Source organism: Microtus ochrogaster, chromosome 18 (genome assembly GCF_000317375.1).
Source record: "Microtus ochrogaster isolate Prairie Vole_2 chromosome 18, MicOch1.0, whole genome shotgun sequence".
NCBI classification, from domain to species: Eukaryota; Metazoa; Chordata; class Mammalia; order Rodentia; family Cricetidae; genus Microtus; species Microtus ochrogaster.
This window is the reverse complement of record NC_022020.1, coordinates 4435949-4455409: the sequence shown is the minus strand read 5'-3', so window position 1 is coordinate 4455409 and position 19461 is coordinate 4435949. Positions and strand designations below refer to the sequence as shown.

General features: G+C 39.1%; 1 protein-coding gene across 1 annotated transcript in view; it reads right to left on the bottom strand.

Annotated features, from left to right (window-relative positions):
* Nucleotides 1-19455, bottom strand: part of Mib1 (mindbomb E3 ubiquitin protein ligase 1) — a 108690-nt gene extending 89235 nt beyond the window's left edge. The window contains exon 1 of the mRNA XM_005355754.3: nucleotides 19161-19455. Within this exon, the coding sequence (XP_005355811.1) occupies nucleotides 19161-19389 (229 nt within the window). The 5' untranslated portion in view covers nucleotides 19390-19455. The remainder of the gene's footprint in view (nucleotides 1-19160) is intronic.
* Nucleotides 19456-19461: the final 6 nt, after the last annotated feature.

Below are 19461 nucleotides of genomic sequence, written 5' to 3'. Positions count from 1 at the left end.
TTAAATTGGACAAAATGTTTGTAATCATCCCTTAGATTATCAATATAGAGAGAGAAAGATATAGATATATAAAACTATACTATGTTTTAATCACCAAATAACCAAGGATATAAAATGTTTATTTTATAACAATAATCTTGTAATTACTTCTATTGTTATTCCTACCAAAAGTTCACAAAGTAAAAACATATTTCCTCATAAATTTTATCAAGTAGATTCTTAAGTTCATCATCAACAAATAAGTGTTTTTAAAGGATGATAATTATCTGATACAGGACAATGAAAATGATCCTTCAGCTTTCCTAAAATAGAAATTTTTGTAGAAATGACAAGAATCACAACGTATCTTTTGAATTTTTAAAAATACAGAGGCCTGTGAGATGGCTCAGTGGATAAAAGTGCTTGCCACCAGGCCTGATGACATCTCTAAGTTAGATCAGTGGATCTCACATAGTGAAAAGAGAGAAACAACTCCATAAGCTGTTCTTTGACCTCCGTAAATACATAATAAATAAATGTGATTTTTTTTTTAAAAGCAGGAAAGAAAAATAAAATCACAGATTTTGATACTGGAAATCACTGCATAATCTGTTTTACATATGAATCATACTAATTATATTTCTAAAGAAATGGAATTTTTTTTAATGAGGGAATGTAACAACCTGTATTTTCAAAATATGACCACACTGATCTAGATGTCAGCCTATGTGCTCCTAGTAGCAGACACTGACTCTCCACCATGAAAAGCGGGCTCCACTTCCCTCCTCAGAAAGAACACTGTCTAACATCTGATGTTGATAGGTCACGAAAGCCTATGCAGACGTCAGCGGTGGTCCCTTTCTGGTCTGAAGCTCAAGTCTGTCTGCAACGCAGCAAGCACAAGCAGCCAACACCTGGGGACAGAGCTACAGAGAAACACCCAAGAATCCCTGAGTGCACCCAGACTCCCAACTAAAGCTTCAAATGCTTTAAAGTGAAGACAGGACATTTCTTGTGCTGGCTCCAAATTTCTGACCTATAGGAGCCAACATATAAATCATTTTGCATATGGCATTTGGGTTATCTGTTAGGTAACCATAATAAGTGTAACAAAGAAAATAAAAAATGCTTTGTTGTTACAGTTTTCCTACAATACAATATACCAAAAATAACGAACTAAATGTGACTTTAAAAGAGAAAGAAAAACATCATAAAAGTAGTTTAACATCGTGGGCCTGGGAATGTAGGTAATTATCAAAAGTTTCGATTTTAAAGAGGTCTTTCTAGCATGAAACAAATATCAGAAGCTACATGTGGAGTGATGCACACATTTGTACATAAGTATTAGAGGGCTTCCCCAGCTCTTTGTACTGATGCTGAAAATCCAGACTCAGGCCCTCCTGCTGGCACAGCGAATACTTGACTCACTGAACTATCTCCCTAGCTCCCACATTCTGTTATTTCTGTTTCTAAATTACTTAAGTTTTCATTAGAAGAATATTAGTAATTTTATAATTTGAGGGGAATAACAATTTTATTATTCCTTAAACCAGCATAGTTTAAAACTAATATTGCAAAGTTGGGGTGTGCATACATCATAATCCCAGCACACACACACAGGTGGAGTGAGGAAGACTGCCACATGTTCTGGACCAGCCAGGGCTACAGATTCCATTGTCTCAATGATCAAAAATAAATAAAAAATTAGGAGTGAAAAAAATAAAAATACTATTCCAGGTTTATCAGCTATGTCAAAAAAGTCAGTAGATACTAATGAGAGAAAAACACAGACACAGTCTCTACTGAAGACACCTGGAAAAGGTCTTAATTCATTTGAGACTTTGATCCTGCTTTCAAAAATCTTTTTAAGGCCCAAATATACTCAACTATTTGGCAAAAATTATAAAGGCAAAAATGTAAAATATGCTGAAAATATGGGGCTATATGTACACAAACTATATTAACCCACAAAGGAAATTTTATAGTTAAAACACAAAATGTCACCATCGTAAAAATATTTTATCAGTTTACCTAGTTCACAAATATCTTCAATGAAACATTCTACTTTTAAAAATTACACAATATACCTACACAGACAAACTAGAAAGAAAATTACACAAATATGCCATAGAACTGCCCTTTGCAGTTTCCCCAAGAATCTATACTGAGCATGTGTTAACTCCAAGAGCTGTAATAACAGGACACTTAACAACGAAACTATATGCACCAGATATGCTGGATGTCTCACTTAAAATCTTACATTAGTTAGAGGGCACATAGCTGCTACTGAGATTTTTTTAACCCTTACACTGAGTTCTGTCTGTTTATGTGGACACTGCCATTCCCACAATTCTACCCACACCACACAACAATCTCTATCTCATTGCAGGAAAGCCGACCAAAATTGTTGTCTCATTGGTACCAGTAATAGTGAACACCCACAAAATGGCCATGTTTCTGAACAAGCAAGAGTAGACCTCCAAGTAGTCCATTATCCCAAAAGTAAAAGCACAATGACCCATTCAACACCCCTTTGAACTGACTGTGCAGCTGATGAAGCAGCTAAACAAAGGGGATAAGAAAAATTCTATCCTTAAGCCTCCACTTAATAAAAAGCAGTTTGTAACTACTCCTTATCTATGTATTTTTCATCTCTAAGTTCATTTTCTACAAAATACAATGAAAACATTCATGAACTCATAAACTGTATACAGGCACACACAATGACAACCGACATTAAAAGGGGAGAGCAACCTTCTACAATTTACAACCCATGGTTTTAAAGAATACTTCAGGAAAACCACCAATGCACACAAATGCACATCTAAATCCTTTCTTGGTTCCCACAGTTCAAGTACCAACAAAGCCACTGAACAGCTGTGAAACAGACCAGCACTAAGAGTTAGAAAAAGAGAAAACAAGCAAGCCTCCCACTACCACCACTGGCACTGTAGGACTTATAGTGAGAATGCAACTGGCTTTAAAACAAAAGCTGGGGTTAAAGAAAACCTAAAACAGGACAAAGGGCAACATTTCCCTGATCCCTTAGGATCCTAAGCTCCCCCAATGAATTCTCCTCTAAAACTGTAAACTCCAGCAGAGTTCCCTAGCTAAACCTATTAGTGCTTTTTCTCTGTGCTTCTGCATGTTGCATTACCCTGGAGAGTTAGCTAATGCTTTTTCCCAAGCTTTATGAAGACACCTGCCACCATTAAATGAACTACCAGATGAAAGCTTTGACCCGTTCCACTAAAATTCAAATGACCATCTGCTGCTTTCACAGTGTCTCTCCTAAGTTCACAGAGTTTATAAAGCTAACAACATTTTGTTGGAAAATATTTAGAAAGAGTACAGCATGTTGGTAAGATCAATAATCAAAAATAAAAAAATAAGTTCTTAAGAGAACCAGTTACAAAAAAATTCACAAAGCACTGCTTAAGGTTAAATGTAAAAACCTATAAAGAGAAAGACAAGAGAACCGGAGTTTCCCTACAAGCAGTTATGTGTGTGAAGCAAATGTACACTGAGACAAGAATGTATAAATCAGGAAACTTGATGTAACAGCAAATAAAAAATAAACATTTGCTGATGAACAAGAAAACAGGAGTATGTAGTAAACACACACCAGAACATAAGAAGTGGGTCAGCCAAAGTGCTGTGAAAAGCCACCATGCGGCTACAAACAGAGAAACAGTACCTAAGCACAAAGACACAAGGGAAGGAAAGAAACTTGTTTCCAATAATTACCTTCAAAGAGGGCAATGCAACAAGAGACGAATGCACAGGTACGCAAATTGGCAAAACGGCCTCTAGATGAGGTTGATGGGACGTTAATGTACTAATTATGTATTTAGATATCTTAAGTTTTATGTGATAAATTCCAAAACTTTTTAGAAATAAAAACAAATAGCCCCAGTAAATTAGCACGGTATCTAGCAATCCATGAAATTCTGTCCAAACTAAAAGATTTCTAACGTCAAGGTGGGTGTAGTGGCACACACCTGTGATCCCAACACTCAGGAGGATCTCTTTGAGTTCAAGGCCAGCCTAGTCTACACACATAGTTCAGGGACAGCTACTTAGACAGACCACGTCTCAAAACAACACCCACACCCACAAAGATTTCTAACATAAAAAATAATTAAAAAGCCAATAAACATTACTCAAACATAATTAATTGTTGGGGCATAACTGTTGCCATCATCAATCCAAAAGAGTTCTACGCTTCATGGACTCATGAAACTTTCACTCTTTCTAATGTGACAGAAAGGGTTAGTCACCTAGAGTCTGTGGATGAAAACTCCGGAAAAGTACCTGTATCTTCAGAGACTGACTGACCAGGACTTCAGCACTGTGGAGGGACTACCATGTGTCAGGTCCAGTGGCTAATTACATTCCTTGCCTGCCACTGGGTCAGAACTCACATCCTGTGACGTGTAGATAGAAACCGGAATCTCTTACTTAGACAGCTCGCTTCCACCAACCTAAGAATGTCAACAGCATCTTGGACCTATAGAAAAACTCCCCCATCTTGCCACCTCTCTGATGTATTCACCAATGTACTTTAAACTTGCATAATTTATGACTTACTCTGTTTTATAAAACTAAAATTTCATGAAATTGCTTCCACGTTGGAACCTGGATGATGTGGGAATGATTTCTTATTAATAAAGAAACTGCCTAGGCCCATTTCATAGGCCAACCCTTAGGTAGGCGGAGAAAACAGAACAGGATGCTGGGAGAAAGAAGCTGAGTCAGAGAGTCGCCATGATTGTCCCACTGCAGACAGACGCAGGCTAAGATCATTCCTGGTAAGCCAGCTCGTGGGCCACACAGAATAATAGAAATGGGTTAGATCAATTAAGAAGTAGCCAATAAGAGGCTGGAACTAATGGGTCAGGCAGTGATTAAAAGAATACAGTTTCCGTGTAATTATTTCGGGGCATAAGCTAAACTAGCCATGCAGGCGGCCGGGTGCTGGGGACGCAGCTCCGCCGCTCTAATTTCAACACCTGGAATATGGAACAACCTAAATCTGTGTTCCCAGGTCACAGTCACTAAAAATGGAGATAAGTTTATTCACTGCAGAATAAACCATCTCTTATTCCCTTTAAGAGGAGAGCTGTGGTTACTGTGTATACATATCTACACTATAATTAAAATTCTTTTTTGCTTTTTTAATTGTTTTTATTGAGCTATGTATTTTTCTCCACTCCTCTCCCTTTTACCTTCTCCCATGATCCCAACATTCCCTATTTACTATTTTTCTACTTCCCACATTGATTAGAATAATTAAAATTCTGAGTATAGATGGAAGTTTATGCCCTGTCTGGTCCCGCAGCCATTCAGTCCCAACAAAACAAACAGAGGCTTGTATTAATTATAAACTGGTTGGCCTATTGGCTAAGGCTTATTATTAACTAGCTCTTACAACTTAAATTAACCCATAACTCTTGTCTATGTTTGTAAACAGAGACTGCTCAATCGTTTCTCAGCTGCCCAGACCCAAATAATCACACAGAAACTATATTATTTACAACACTGCCTGGCCAATGATTTAGGCATATTCCTAGCTAGTTCTTACATCTTAAATTAACCCATTTCTATTAACCTGTGGCTTACTGGAAAGGTTCCAGAGCGTCTTTCTCCTTCGGCAGCTACAAGGCATTTCTTTGACTCCACCTACTCTCACTCTGTTTGGTTTTCTCATCTAGTTCTATTCTGCCCTGCCATAGGCTGAAGCAGCTTCTTTATTAACCAATGGTAGTAAAACATATTCACAGCATACAGAGGGGAATTCCACGTCATATGTTAGCCACATGGGTTGGTATATTTTATCAACGAAGCATTCTCATCTTGCTTCCTGTGTCTGGTCAGTGACCAAAGACTGAGCCTTTCCTCTTCCCAGACTCCTCCTAGTCTGGTTGCCCCACCTATACTTCCTGCATGGCTACTGGCCAATAAGCATTTTATTAAACCAATACAAATGAGAAATTTTTACAGGGTATAAGAGCATTATCCCACAGCAACTGAGAGCAAGGACTTTATGACCTACCAACTGTATTTTCTACATTTCTTCTCACTCTTGAGAAGTGCTAAATTAGTTAAAATATCAGTTGTTAAGAAGAGCCACTATTTTACCAAGCCTGGTGTTCTACAAATATTTCCTTAACTTTCCCAACAATCCTAAAATAGGTATTATCCCATTTTTACAGATGAAGAAATTGAGGCTCACAGAAGAAATCTGCCTAGAGTGATATGCTCAACACCAAATCCAGATGTGACTGGTTACAAGGATTACCTCTTGACAAGCTGTATTCTAAAAGTTGCCATTTGCCCACATGGTACTGACTTATTTTAAGAATGATGCTGTATCTAGGTTATGTTTCCCATTTGATCTACTGAACTCAAGATGTAAGCTATTAAATTGCAACAGTAAAATAAATCCCAAAGGAAATAACTTTAAATATTTAAAAGATTGCTGGGGGGCTGGAGAGATGGCTCAGAGGTTAAGAGCACTGACTGCTCTTCCAGAGGTCCTGAGTTCAATTCCCAGCAACCACATGGTGGCTCACAACCATCTGTAATGAGATCTGGTGCCGTCTTCTGGCCTGCAGGCATACATGCAGACAGAATATTGTATATATAATAAATAAATAAATCTTAAAAAAAAAAAGATTGCCAGGCTCAGTGGTGCACACTTTTAATCCCACCACTTAGGAGGAAGAGGCAGGCACATCTCTGTGAGTTCAAGGCCAACCTGGTCTACAGAGTGAGTCCAAGGACAACCAAAGCCACACAGAGAAACCCTGTCTCAAAAAGCAAACAAAAATGTCGGTTTAAGCCTGACACAGTGGCACACATCTGTAATCCCAACACCAGGGAAGTAGAGGCAGGGGAATGCTGCAAATTCAAAGCCCGCACAGTCTACATATCATGCTAGAAGGCTGCATGAGAGATTGGGAGTGGGGGCCACTAAAATAACTGCACTAAAAAGTTAAAACTCATAGAACACTTGTACACCTGAAGTAGTCCAATTTTATTATGCAGGTAAAAAAAAATATTTAAGGCCAAGGAGGTAACAGATTGGATCTTAATATCCATAATTTTTGAACTCTCGGTCTGTTTAATTCATTTCAGATGGCCTGGTTTGTCATCAACAAATGAAGTCTACATTCTTAGAAGTAAGAAGCCCTTACCAATCTAACAGGCTGGAGCTCCCTGAATGTTAACTCACTCTAGCTAAACAGACCACTTCGTGAAATCAGAAACAGCAACAACTTTCATCCTGACTCCCAGGCTTCTGCATTTTCCACTGCTCCCCAAAGAGAGTGGGAGAGGAAAGCCCACAGCACCATAATGTAAAATAGTACAGTTCCAATCTCTAATTACTTCCTATCTCTAGCCCTGAAAAATCCCAGAGATCAAATGATTTCTTCTAAATCAAAGTTTCCACTCCATTTCTTGGGGTTTTTTTTATTATTATTATTTTAGTGCATAGTTGTTTTGCCTGCATGTGTATCTATGTGAAAGTGTCAGAACCCCTGGAGCTCCTGTTACAGGTGTGAACTGCCAATGCTTGCTAGGAATTGAAAGGGGGGGAGGGCTCTGCAAGAGCAGCCAGTGCTCTTAACAGCTGAGCCCTCTCTCCAAACCTTTCCACTTCTTTTTAAAAAAATAAAATTAGCAACAAGTTAGCCCTGGGGTACTGGTGAGATGACTCAAAGAGTGAAATAAATGTGCTTACTACCAAGTATGATGGCTTCAGCTTGGTGTAGGAGTGAAGCAAGTTCTGCAAGCTGCCCTCTATGCCACCTGTGTGCTGTGCAAGCTGCCCTCTATGTCCACATGTGTGCTGCGGCATATACATGGCACACAAACAAAATAAACATGTAAACATAAAAAAATAAAACTACATTCAGCCCTGGAAAGTAACCAAATACTCATATCCCAAGTGTGTTCTAAGAATATAAATAATTCTAAACAAATTAATTCTAAAATAAATAATTCTAAACAAAGACACTTTTAAAATGGTGATGATAGGAAGTATGAACATCTAAACTTTGCTATATACAGTTACTTATGACACTATCTTCTCCACTTACTTAAACTCCACCTTATCTGGCTATATCCCACAAGTTCATTTATATACTAACTAGTTAAAAACCAGAACTCATTTCTCAGAAGAAAAAAAGTTTTAAAGGTAATATGAGAACTTGACTATTTCACAAAACCTGTTTATTTTAAAAATAAAATATATAGAGCAAGCTGGTAAAACTGTTGGTGTTCCTAGTTCACCTAAGGCATAATCCAATCACTGTAACCCTACTTCTGCACATGACAGTATTGTGGGGACATATTTAAGAACATGGGTAAAGACATGGTGCTCTAGGACAGCGGTTTGAGAACCTGTGGGTTTAGACTCTTTTGGGGGTTATCAAATGACCCTTTCACAGAGCTCACCTAAGACCATCCGAAACCACAGATATTTACATTATTATTCATAACAGTTGCAAAATTATAGTTATGCAGTAGCAATTAAAATAATTTTGTCACTAGCTGGGCAGTGGTGGCACATGCCTTTAATTCCAGAACTTGAGAGGCAGAGGCAGGTGGATCTCTGTGAGTTCATGGCCAGCCTGGTCTACAGAGCAAGTTCCAGAATTGGCTCCATAGCTACAAGAAAACACTGTCTTGAAAAAACTACAGAAAAAAAAGGAAAAGAATTTTATGGTGTTGCACAATATTAGTTTACACCATGAAGATGTGTCTTTGCCAAGGTGTCTTCTAATTGATTTAATAAAGAGCTGAATGGTCAATAGCTAGGCAGGAGAGGAAACAGGGGACTTCCAGAAACAGAGGACTCTGGGAAGAAGAAAGACAGAGAGTCACTGGCAAGCACAAAGCAAGCACAACAGGCAGTACACATATTTGAGGTACTGAACCCCACAACTAAGTATAGATGTAAAAATATGTGTTAAGTTATAAGAACTAGTTAGGAACAAACCTAAGCTAAGGTCGAGCTTTCATAATTAATAAATAAGTCTCAATGTCATTATTTGTTACCCTTCTAGATATAGGTGATGTCTGTCAATAAATAAAAAAATGCTGTCCCATCGTAAGAAACAAGATGGATCAATGTGAAAACGGGGGGACAGGATTTCACATGTAGCTCAAGCTATCCTGGAACTATGTAGTCCAAGAGGGCCTCAAGCTTACAATTCTCCCACCTCATTAGACACAAGCCTCCACAATCAGCCCATACATAGTTTGCAGTGCTGAAATGAAGCATATTACGCACACACTTTGATACCTACACCCTAAAATAATTCTACTTTATTTTAGATTCAGATGATTTTAATTAAGTTGTTTAAAATTCAAAAAACATATCTGTCAAATCATTTTTAAGAAACAACTAATAAGGGACTGGAGAGATGGCTCAAACGTTAAGAGCACTGGCAACATGTTCTTCCAGAGGTCCTGAGTTCAATTCCCAGAAACCACATGGTGGCTCACAACCATCTGTGATGAGATCTGGTGCCCTCTTCTGACTTGCAGGCAGAACACTGAATACAAAATAAATATAGATAAACAGTAGATAGATCAACAGATATTTAGGTAGACAGAACAGACAGACAGGAAAATGAATGAATGAACAAATGATTTTTTTTAAAAAAGAAAGAAATGATTAATAACTAACATAGCTCAGTCAGCAAAATGTTTAAGAACCTGAATTTGATCCCCAGAATTCACTTTAACAACAATATTAAAACAAGCAGAGTACTGTACATTTGTAAGCCTAGAGTTAGAGACACAGGGACAAGAAGATCCCAATAGAGCCTGGCTGGCCACCTTGGCCTACTTCACAAGCTCCAAGCCAGTACAAAAACCCTGTTTTTTTTTTTTAAGGTACATGAAAAGCTTGTCCTCTTTGCCACACTGTGCACACAAGCATAAATACACACACACATACACACACACTGTGCACACAAGCATAAATACACACACACACTGTGCACACAAGCATAAATACACACACTGTGCACACAGCATAAATACATACATACACACAGTGCACACAAGCATAAATACACACACACACTGTGCACACACACACACTGTGGCATAAATACACACACACTGTGCACACAAGCATAAATACACACACACACACACACACAGTCTTTAGTTAACAGGCAGATGGGATAGAAAAAAATAGCCAACTCCTTTAACTTCAAGTTCCACCCACATCCCATAATAATCTTTACTGTCCCTCACCACACATTAAAAATATAAATATTAAAGGAATAGTTTTCTTCATAAAACAAAAGAACATAGCATACTATCTAACATTTGAGTAGATAAAATAATGTGACACTTTCTGCTATAGAACTGGGGGGGAGGGTGGAGAGATGGATCAGAGATTAAGAACACTGGCAGCTCTTCCGGAGGTGCTGAGTTCAATTCCCAGAAACCACATGATGGCTCACAATCATCTGTAATGAGATCTGGCGCCCTCTTCTGGTGTGCGTGAAGACAGGTCATTCATATACACAAATAAATAAATTTAAAAAATAAAAAGAACAGGGTTTCAGAGGTAGGTAAGTGTGTGGTTTTAGTTTTCTGCTTGGAAGAACAAGGCTTCAAGGGTAGACAGTGGTGTTTTCTTCTTGCTCACACTTACCCCTTCACCACCCTCCACCCTCTCAGTGGATCTCACCCTCCTTCCCCTAATGACCCTCTTGCCACTCTCTCAATTGGTCCTCCTCTAACCACCTCGAAGACCCTGCACCCCCAATCAAGGCATTACAGATGAAATCACCAATGTTCTAAAAGACAGACTCAGAGGGTCAAAGGCAGATGTGGCACCTCACCTCTGGGGCACCTCTGGTATACAACATTGATCTCACTGACAGCATGGCAGAGGCTGCCAGTATCAAATGAACCTGAATTCAAGACAACCAAAGAGAATTGCACCATAGCCTCCTCTGAGTGTCTTCCTGGTGCTGTTTGTTTCAATTTTTGTTTTTGTGTTTTTGAATGGTTTTTTTTTTCTGGTTTTGTTTGGAAAAAGAGAAAGAAAACAAAGTTGGGTGGGGAGGAAGGTGGGAAGATTCTACTAGGAGTTTGGGAAGGGGAGAAACATGATATCAAAATATATCGTATGAAAAGATGTTTTCACCCAGGTGCTAGTGGTGCATTCCTCTGATCCCAGCACTTGGGAGGCAGAGGCAAGCAGATCTCTGTGAATTCAAAGCCAACCTGGTCTACAGAGTGAATTTTAGGACAGTCAGGGCTGTTTCACACAGAATCTCCTGTCTCGGGGGAAGGGGAGGGACAACAAACAAACAACACACAGAGAGAGAGAAAGAGAAAAAAAGTTTTAATTTTATATGCTTCCTGAATGCAAATATCACGTGACCAAACATGTCACACTTCTGCTACCATGATGGACTGTACCTTTAAACCCTAAGTCAGAATAAGGCCTTCCTCGAGGTTCAACTCCAAGCCAGGGACTTCTGCAGGAGGGGATCCAGACCAGGATTTACAGAAACAGGGCAAAGCCGGCCACCTGGGCCAAAATAGACCTGAGACAGCAAACTGCAAGTGAGCAGAGCAAGGCACAGGAGCAGTGAGTTATCTCCAGGAACACTGAGTAACCTATGGGGTAACTAGAACTGTGACACTGACTGTACCACGAGGATCAACCATCTGAGCTTTGGATTCACTGGCACCTAGAAGATTATTCAAAAGAATCTCAGACAGCCCCAAACCACATCTATTAGAGGAAAAGATGAATAGAAAAGGTAAGAACACATGCTACACTGCAAAGAGTAGCATAACACCAGTAAAACCTAAAGACCCTACAACAGCAAGACCTGAACAACCAAATATGGATGAATCAGAAGAAAATGACCTAAGAAAATAACTTCAAGTGAATGTTTGAAATGCTTAAAGATGAAATGAGAAATTCCCTTAAAGAAACTGAGGAAAAGACAAATAAAAAACTGGAAGATATCAGCAAATCACTTTAAAGAAAACCAAGAAAAAGAAATCAAACATATAAAAGAAATTATTTAGAACTTGAAAGCGGAAATAGAAGCAATAAAGAAAAAGCAAGCCAAAAGAATTATAAACAGAAATCACAAGAAAAAGATCAGGAACCACAAATGCAAGCATGAACGGCAGGATACAAGAGATGGAAGAGAGAAACACAAACACTGAAGATACAATAGAGGAAACAGACTCATCAGTTAAAGAAAACATTAAATCTAACAAAAGCTTAACCCAAAATATCCAGAAAATATGGGATACCATTAAAAGGCCAAATCTTAGAATAACAGGTATAGAAGTTCAACTCAAAGGCACAAAAAATTTATTTAACAAAATCATAGAAGAAAACTTTCCCTACCTAAAGATATGCCTATGAAGATATAAGAAGCTTACAGAACACCAAATAGACTGGATCCAAAAAAAAGTCCCATTGCCACATAATAATCAAAACACCAAATATACAGAGTAAAGAAAGAATATTAAGAGCTGCAAAGGAAAAAGGCCAAGTAACATATAAAGGTAGACCTTCAGAATTACACCTGACTCCTCATTGGAGACAATGAAAACCAGAAGCTCATGGTCAAGTATTATGCAGATATTAAGAGACCACTGATGTCAGCCCAGACTACTATACCCAGCAAAATTGTCAATCACCATAGGAGGACAAACCAAGATATTCCATGACAAATCTAGATCTCACCAATACCTAACCACACACCCAGCCCTACGCAAAATACTAGAAGGAAAACTCCAACCCAAGGAAGATAGATAGCTACACCAACAAAAACACACACAATTGATGATCTCCTAACAGCAAATCACAAAGAAGAAAAGAATGCACAAATTAACATCACCAACGATGAAAACTAAATTAACAGGAGATAGCAATCACTGGTCATTAATATCCCTAAATGTAAATGGACTCAACTCACCCATAAAAGTCACAGGCTAACAGATTGAATATGAAAACAGAATCCATCCTTCTTCTGCATACAAGAAATGCATCTCTGTTGAAATAAGAGCAGCGGGGCTGCGTCCCCAGCACCCGGCCGCCTGCACGGCTAGCTTTATACCCGAAATAATTACACGGAAACTGTATTCTTTTAAACACCGTTTGGCCCATTACATCTAGCCTTTTCTCGGCTAACTCTCACACCTGGACTAGCCCATTTCTAATATCCATGTAGCTCACGAGCTGGCTTACCAGGAAAGATCTTAACCTGCGTCTGTCTGGAGTGGGACAATCATGGCGACTCACTGACTCAGCTTCTTTCTCCCAGCATCCTGTTCTGTTTTCTCCGCCTACCTAAGGGTTGGCCTATGAAATGGGCCTAGGCAGTTTCTTTATTAATAAGAAATCACTCCCACATCACATCTCAACCTCAAAGACAGACATTGCTTCAGAGTAAAGGGTTTGGAAAAAATATACAATCAAATGGACCTAAGAAACAAGCTGGTGTAGCTATCTTGATATCTAACAAAATAGACTTCAAACTAAAATCAGTCAAAAGAGACAAAGAAGGACATTTCATATTAGTCACAGGAAGAACCCATCGAGAGAAATTCTTAATACTGAACATCTATGCCCCAAATACAAGGGCATTTTCATATGTTAAAGAAACACTTCTAAAGCTTAAATCATACATTAAACCCTACACACTAATACTAGGAGACTTAAACACTCCCGTCTCACCACTGGACAGGTTAATCAGAAAAAAAAAAAAAATGACCAGAGATATAAGAGAACTAAGATGTTACGACTCAAATGGACTTAACATCTATAAAATATTCCATCCAAACAGAAAAGAATATACCTTCTTCTCAGCACCTCATAGAACCTTTTCAAAAGTTGACCACATACTCGGTAACAAAACAAACCTCAACAAATACAAAAAAAAATTGGAATAACCCAATGTACCTTATCAGATCACCATGGTATAAAACTAGAAGTCAACAGAAATACTAATTCCAGAAAACCCACAAACACATGGAAATTAAACAATGCTCACCTGATTCATCAGAGGGTCAAGGAAGAAATAAAGGGAGAAATTAAAGACTTCCTAAAATTCAATGAAAAAGACCACACAACATACCCAAATTTATGGGAAACAATGAAAGCAGTGTTAAGAGGCAAGTTCATAGCACTAAATGACTACACATAAAGAAGCTGGAAAAAATCCCACACTAGTGAATTAACAGAACATTTGAAAACTTTAGAACAAAAAGAAGCAAACTCACCTAAGAGAACTAGATGGTAGGAAATAAAGTGAGAGTTGAAATCAACAAAGAAAACAATACAAAGAATCAAAGAGACAAAGAGCGGTTCTTTGAGAAAATCAACAAAATAGACAAACCTTTATCCAAACTAACCAAAAGGCAGAGAGAGAATATCTACATTAACAAAATCAGAAATGAAAAGAGGGATACAACAACAGACACGGAGGAAATACAGAAATCGTCAGGCCATATTTCGAAAACCTGTACTCCACAGAATTGGAAAACTTGAAGGAAATGGACAACTTTCTGGATAAGTATCACTTACCAAAATTAAATCAAGACCAGATAAGCAAATTAAATAGACCTATAACTGCTGAAGAAATAGAAACAGTCATCAAATGTCTCCCATCCAAAAAAAAGCCTAGCACCAGATGGTTTCAGCTCAGAATTCTACTAGACTTTCAAAAAAAAAAAAAAAAAAAATACCAATACTCCTCAAATTATTCCACACAATAGAAACAGAAGGAACATTGCCAAACTCGTTTTATGAGGCTACAATTACCCTGATACACAAACCACACAAAGACATTACTAAGAAAGAGAATTACAAATCAATATCACTCATGAACACTGATGCAAAAATACTATAAAATACTGGCAAATCGAATCCATCAGAACAATCATCCACTATGATCAAGTTGGCTTCATCCCAGAGATGCAGGGATGGTCCAACATACGAAAATCTGGCAACGTAATCAACCATATAAACAAACTGAAATATAAAAACCACCATGATTTTCTCAATAGATGCTGAAAACGCTTTTGACAAAATACAACATCCCTTCATGATAAAGGTCTTGGAAAGAGCAGGGTTACAAGGAACACACCTAAACACAATCAACGCAATATACAGTAAGCCAATAGCCAACATCAAACTAAATGGAGAGAAACTCCCAGTGATAACACTGAAATCAGGAACAAGACAAGGTTGTCCACTCTCTCCATATCTATTCAATATAGATCTTGAGGTCCTAGCTAGAGCAATAAGACACAAAAAAAAAAAGATCAAGAAGATACAAATTGGAAAAGAAGTCAAACTCTCACTGTTTGCTGATGATTTGATAGTTTACATAAACGATCCCAAAAATTCTACCAAGGAACTTCTACAACTCATAAACACTTTCAGCAATGTATCAGGATACAAGATTAACTCAAAAAAAAAAAAAAATCAGTAGCCCTCCTGTACACAGATGATAAAAAGGGCTGGGGAAGAAATCAGAGAATCAACACCCTTCACAATAGCCAGAAATAGCATAAAATATCTCGGAGTAACCCTAACCAAACAAGTGGAAGACTTATATGACAAAAACTTTAAATCTTTGAAGAAATAAATTAAAGAAGACACCAGAAACTGGAAAGATCTCCCATGCTCTTGGGCAGGCAGAATTAACATAGTAAAAATGTCTATTTTAGCAAAAGCCATCTACAGATTCAATGCAATGCCCAGCAAAATTATTCAAAGACCTCCAATGAACGGCACTCAACTTCATACGGAAAAGCAAAAAACCCAGGATAGCCAAAACAATCCTGTGCAATAAAAGAACTTCTGGAGGCATCACAATCCCTGACTTCAATTCTACTACAGAGCTGCAGTACTGAAAACAGCCTGGTATTGGCATAAGAACAGACAGGAGGACCAATGGAACCAAATAGAAGACCCAGATATCAATCCACACACCTACAAAACTGATTTTTGACAAAGAAGTAAAAAATATCAAATGGAAAAAAGAAAGCATATTTAACAAATGGTGAGGGCATAACAGGATATCAACATGTAGAAGAATGAAAATAGACCCATATCTATCACCATGCACAAAACTCAAGTCCAAATGGATCAAAGACCTCAACATAAAGCCAGCCACACTGAACCTTAGAGAACAGAAAGTATATACCCAAAGTATGCTCAATCGTGCCACAAGGACATGTGCTCAACTATTTTCAGAGCAGCTTTGTTTGTCATAGACAGAACCTGGAAACAACCTAAATGCCCCATGATTGAAGAATGGATATGGAAAGAATGGATTTACACAATGGAGTACTACATATTAGAAAAAAATAACAAAAGCTTGAATTTTGTAGGAAAAGGGATGGAGATAGAAAACATTATTTTGAGTGAGGTAACCCAGACATAGAAAGACAATTATCACATGTACTCACTCATACATGGTTTTTAAACATAAAGCAAAGAAAACCAGCCCATGAGTCACAATCCCAGAGAACTTAGACAACAATGAGGACACTAAGAAAGACTTACATATATCTAATCTACATAGGAAGTAGAAAGTAGAAAAAGACAAGATCTCCTGAGTAAACTGGGAGCATGGGTACCTTGGGGGAGGGTTAAGATGGAAAGGGGAGCGGCAGGGAGGGGAGCAGAGAAAAATGTAGACCTCAATAAATATCAAAAAAAAAAACAGCAACAAAAAAGAATAAGGCCTTCCTCAAAAGAATTATTTTTTAATTATATTATGTTGCTGAGATGTAGTGGCATGCACCTTTAGTAACAGTACTTCAGAGGTAAAAGGAGACAGATCTCTGAGTTCAAGGCCAGCCCAGTCTACAGAATAAGTTCCAGGACAGTCAGGGTTACACAGAGAAACCCTGCCTCAGAAAAACCATTGAATTCTTTGCCTGACAGCAATGCTTCACAACTTTAACTACACTGCTCGGACGGCAGACACAGGACGATCTCTGTGAATTTAAGGCCAGGCTGGTCTACAGACAGAGTTCCAGGGCAGTCAGGGCTATACAGAGACAGTAACAAGAAGACCCCTAGGGCTAGCAGCTCAATGTGACTAACCAATCAGTGAGTTCCACATTCAGTGATCAACCCTGTCTCAAAAAGCAATGAAATGTCTAAGGAAGAGACAACGACATCTGACCTCCACACACTTGTACACCCAGACAAAATCCACCCCTTGTGCACACACAGGAAAAGTGCAAAAAACTAAATGTTGGCGGAGGCTGCTAGTTCATTTCCCAGCTGTCCAGACCTGAAATAAGCACAGAAACTCTATTAATTAAAACACTGCTTGGTCTATTAGCTTATGCATATTTCTAGCAAGCTCTTTTTTTTTAATATTTATTTATTTATTTATTTAGTATACAATGTTCTGTCTGTATGCCTACAGGCCAGAAGAGGGCACCAGACCTCATTACAGATGGTTGTGAGCCACCATGTGGTTGCTGGGAATTGAACTCAGGACTTCTAGCAAGCTCTTAGATCTTAAATTAACCCATTTCTATTAGAGTTCGGCATCTATTTACCTACTTGGCTTCTCTTCAACTCCACCTACTCTCTCCTCCTCTATCTGCTTGGAATTTCCACCTTGCCCTATTCTGCACTGCAACAGGTCCAAAGCAGCTTCTTTATTAACCAATGGTATTCATAGCATGCAGAGGGGAATCCCACATCAACTAAATATAGTTTATTATTATATTATTTAAGGGGAGAAAGAGATTTGTATTTTCAGTATATTCACATCTGTGTTTGCAACTGCAAAAATATACAACAGGTAACAATGGCTACTCTTGAGTTAGGCACATATGCCCTTTTCAGTGCAAAAACAAACAAACAAAAAAAAACTAGCCAAAACAAAACACTATTTTCAGCTGGGTATGGTGACACATGCCTGAAATCCCAGCACTTGGGGAGGCTGAGGCAGGAGGATCGAAAATGCAGAGTCAGCCTCATCAATACACTAAGTCCAAGACAGTGGACTGCATGAGAGCATCTCTTTAAAAGTTTAACAAAGTTTATAAGGTGCTTGTTCAAGACTGAGTTGGCTCATGCTAACTCCTTTCTGCTGGTAGCAGCAACTACTCATCCACTTCAAGATTTGCCTCTGCCAAACTTGCTGTTTTAGTAGTATCTTATTTAAGAATTCTGAAGCATAATACAATTTCAATTTTAACTTTCTAAATGACTACATTATCAAGAACATATCCATGCTACGCAGTGGGAGCACATGATTTTAGGAAGACAGAGGCAGGCAGAACTCTGAGTTTGAGACAAGCCTGGTCTACAGAGCTAGATCCAGGACAGCCATGGTTACACAGAGAAACCTTATCTCAAAAGAAAACAAAAAACAAAAACAAAACAAGGATAGATCTAAGTGAAAATGGATTAAAATAAATCGTATTTTGTGAGAGCAACTCTTCTGTTTGTCACATAAACAATTACAGTGTAAATTACTAATAGACCCCTATAATAGAGTAAACCATTAAGATCACTAACTCTCAGGTTAAACGTATAGAATTTCAACATCATGTTACTAAGACAGGATTCTAATCTAAGAAAAAGAATGGCGTTAGCTGTCTTCCCTCTGGAAAAAGTCTCGCAACACAGACACACACATACACACATACCACGAAATCAACAGCTCTATTGCTACAAACATATATAATTAAACAATTTGGGCGAAAATGCATTTTTCACAGTCCCAAATGTAATTTATCAACTGAACTCATAAGTCATTCTCATTCTGTGTCACAGGTGGGAAGGAAAAAAGATAGTTCAACAAAGAGAAGGCACCAAGGGACGGGCCCCTGGCAACTCCACACCATATGGCAAGGCAAGCTTCCCATCAGACAGTTATCACTCGATGACTGATTGATGTCAATGCTTATTAGACAGGCTCTCGGGCCCCCTGCCCCAAAGCGAAGGAAATCTGTTGTCTGCGATGCTTTTCATCTAGGAAACTTGATGGTCCTTCCTAGGAAACTAGTTTTTGTCTACCGGGTTTGGAACCTCAAACTCCCCGTGGCCCGGCACTGCAGGGCAGGCGTCCTGCGGCTGGCCTCGCCCCTTGCTCCCACGCGCGTTGCCCCGGCCCGGTGACCCGGCTTACCGGTCGGCGCGCTGTCCAGGATGCGCAGGTCGTAGGCCCCGGAGCAGCGGTAGTTGGCGGCCGTGCCGTTGTCCCACACCACCACGACCTCCTCCGGGCTCTCGAAGCTCCGCACAGTGCCCACATGGCCCTCGCCACCGTCCTGCTTGCCCCACTTCCAGTCTGGGCCGCGCACTACGCGGGCGCCGACCCCCTCCACCATCACCCGGTTGTTGCGGGAGTTACTCATCGGGGCCCGGGCTGTGGGCGCCGCCGCCGGCGGGGGAGCCGTGAGGGTGCCGGGCCCGGGCCGCACTCTGGG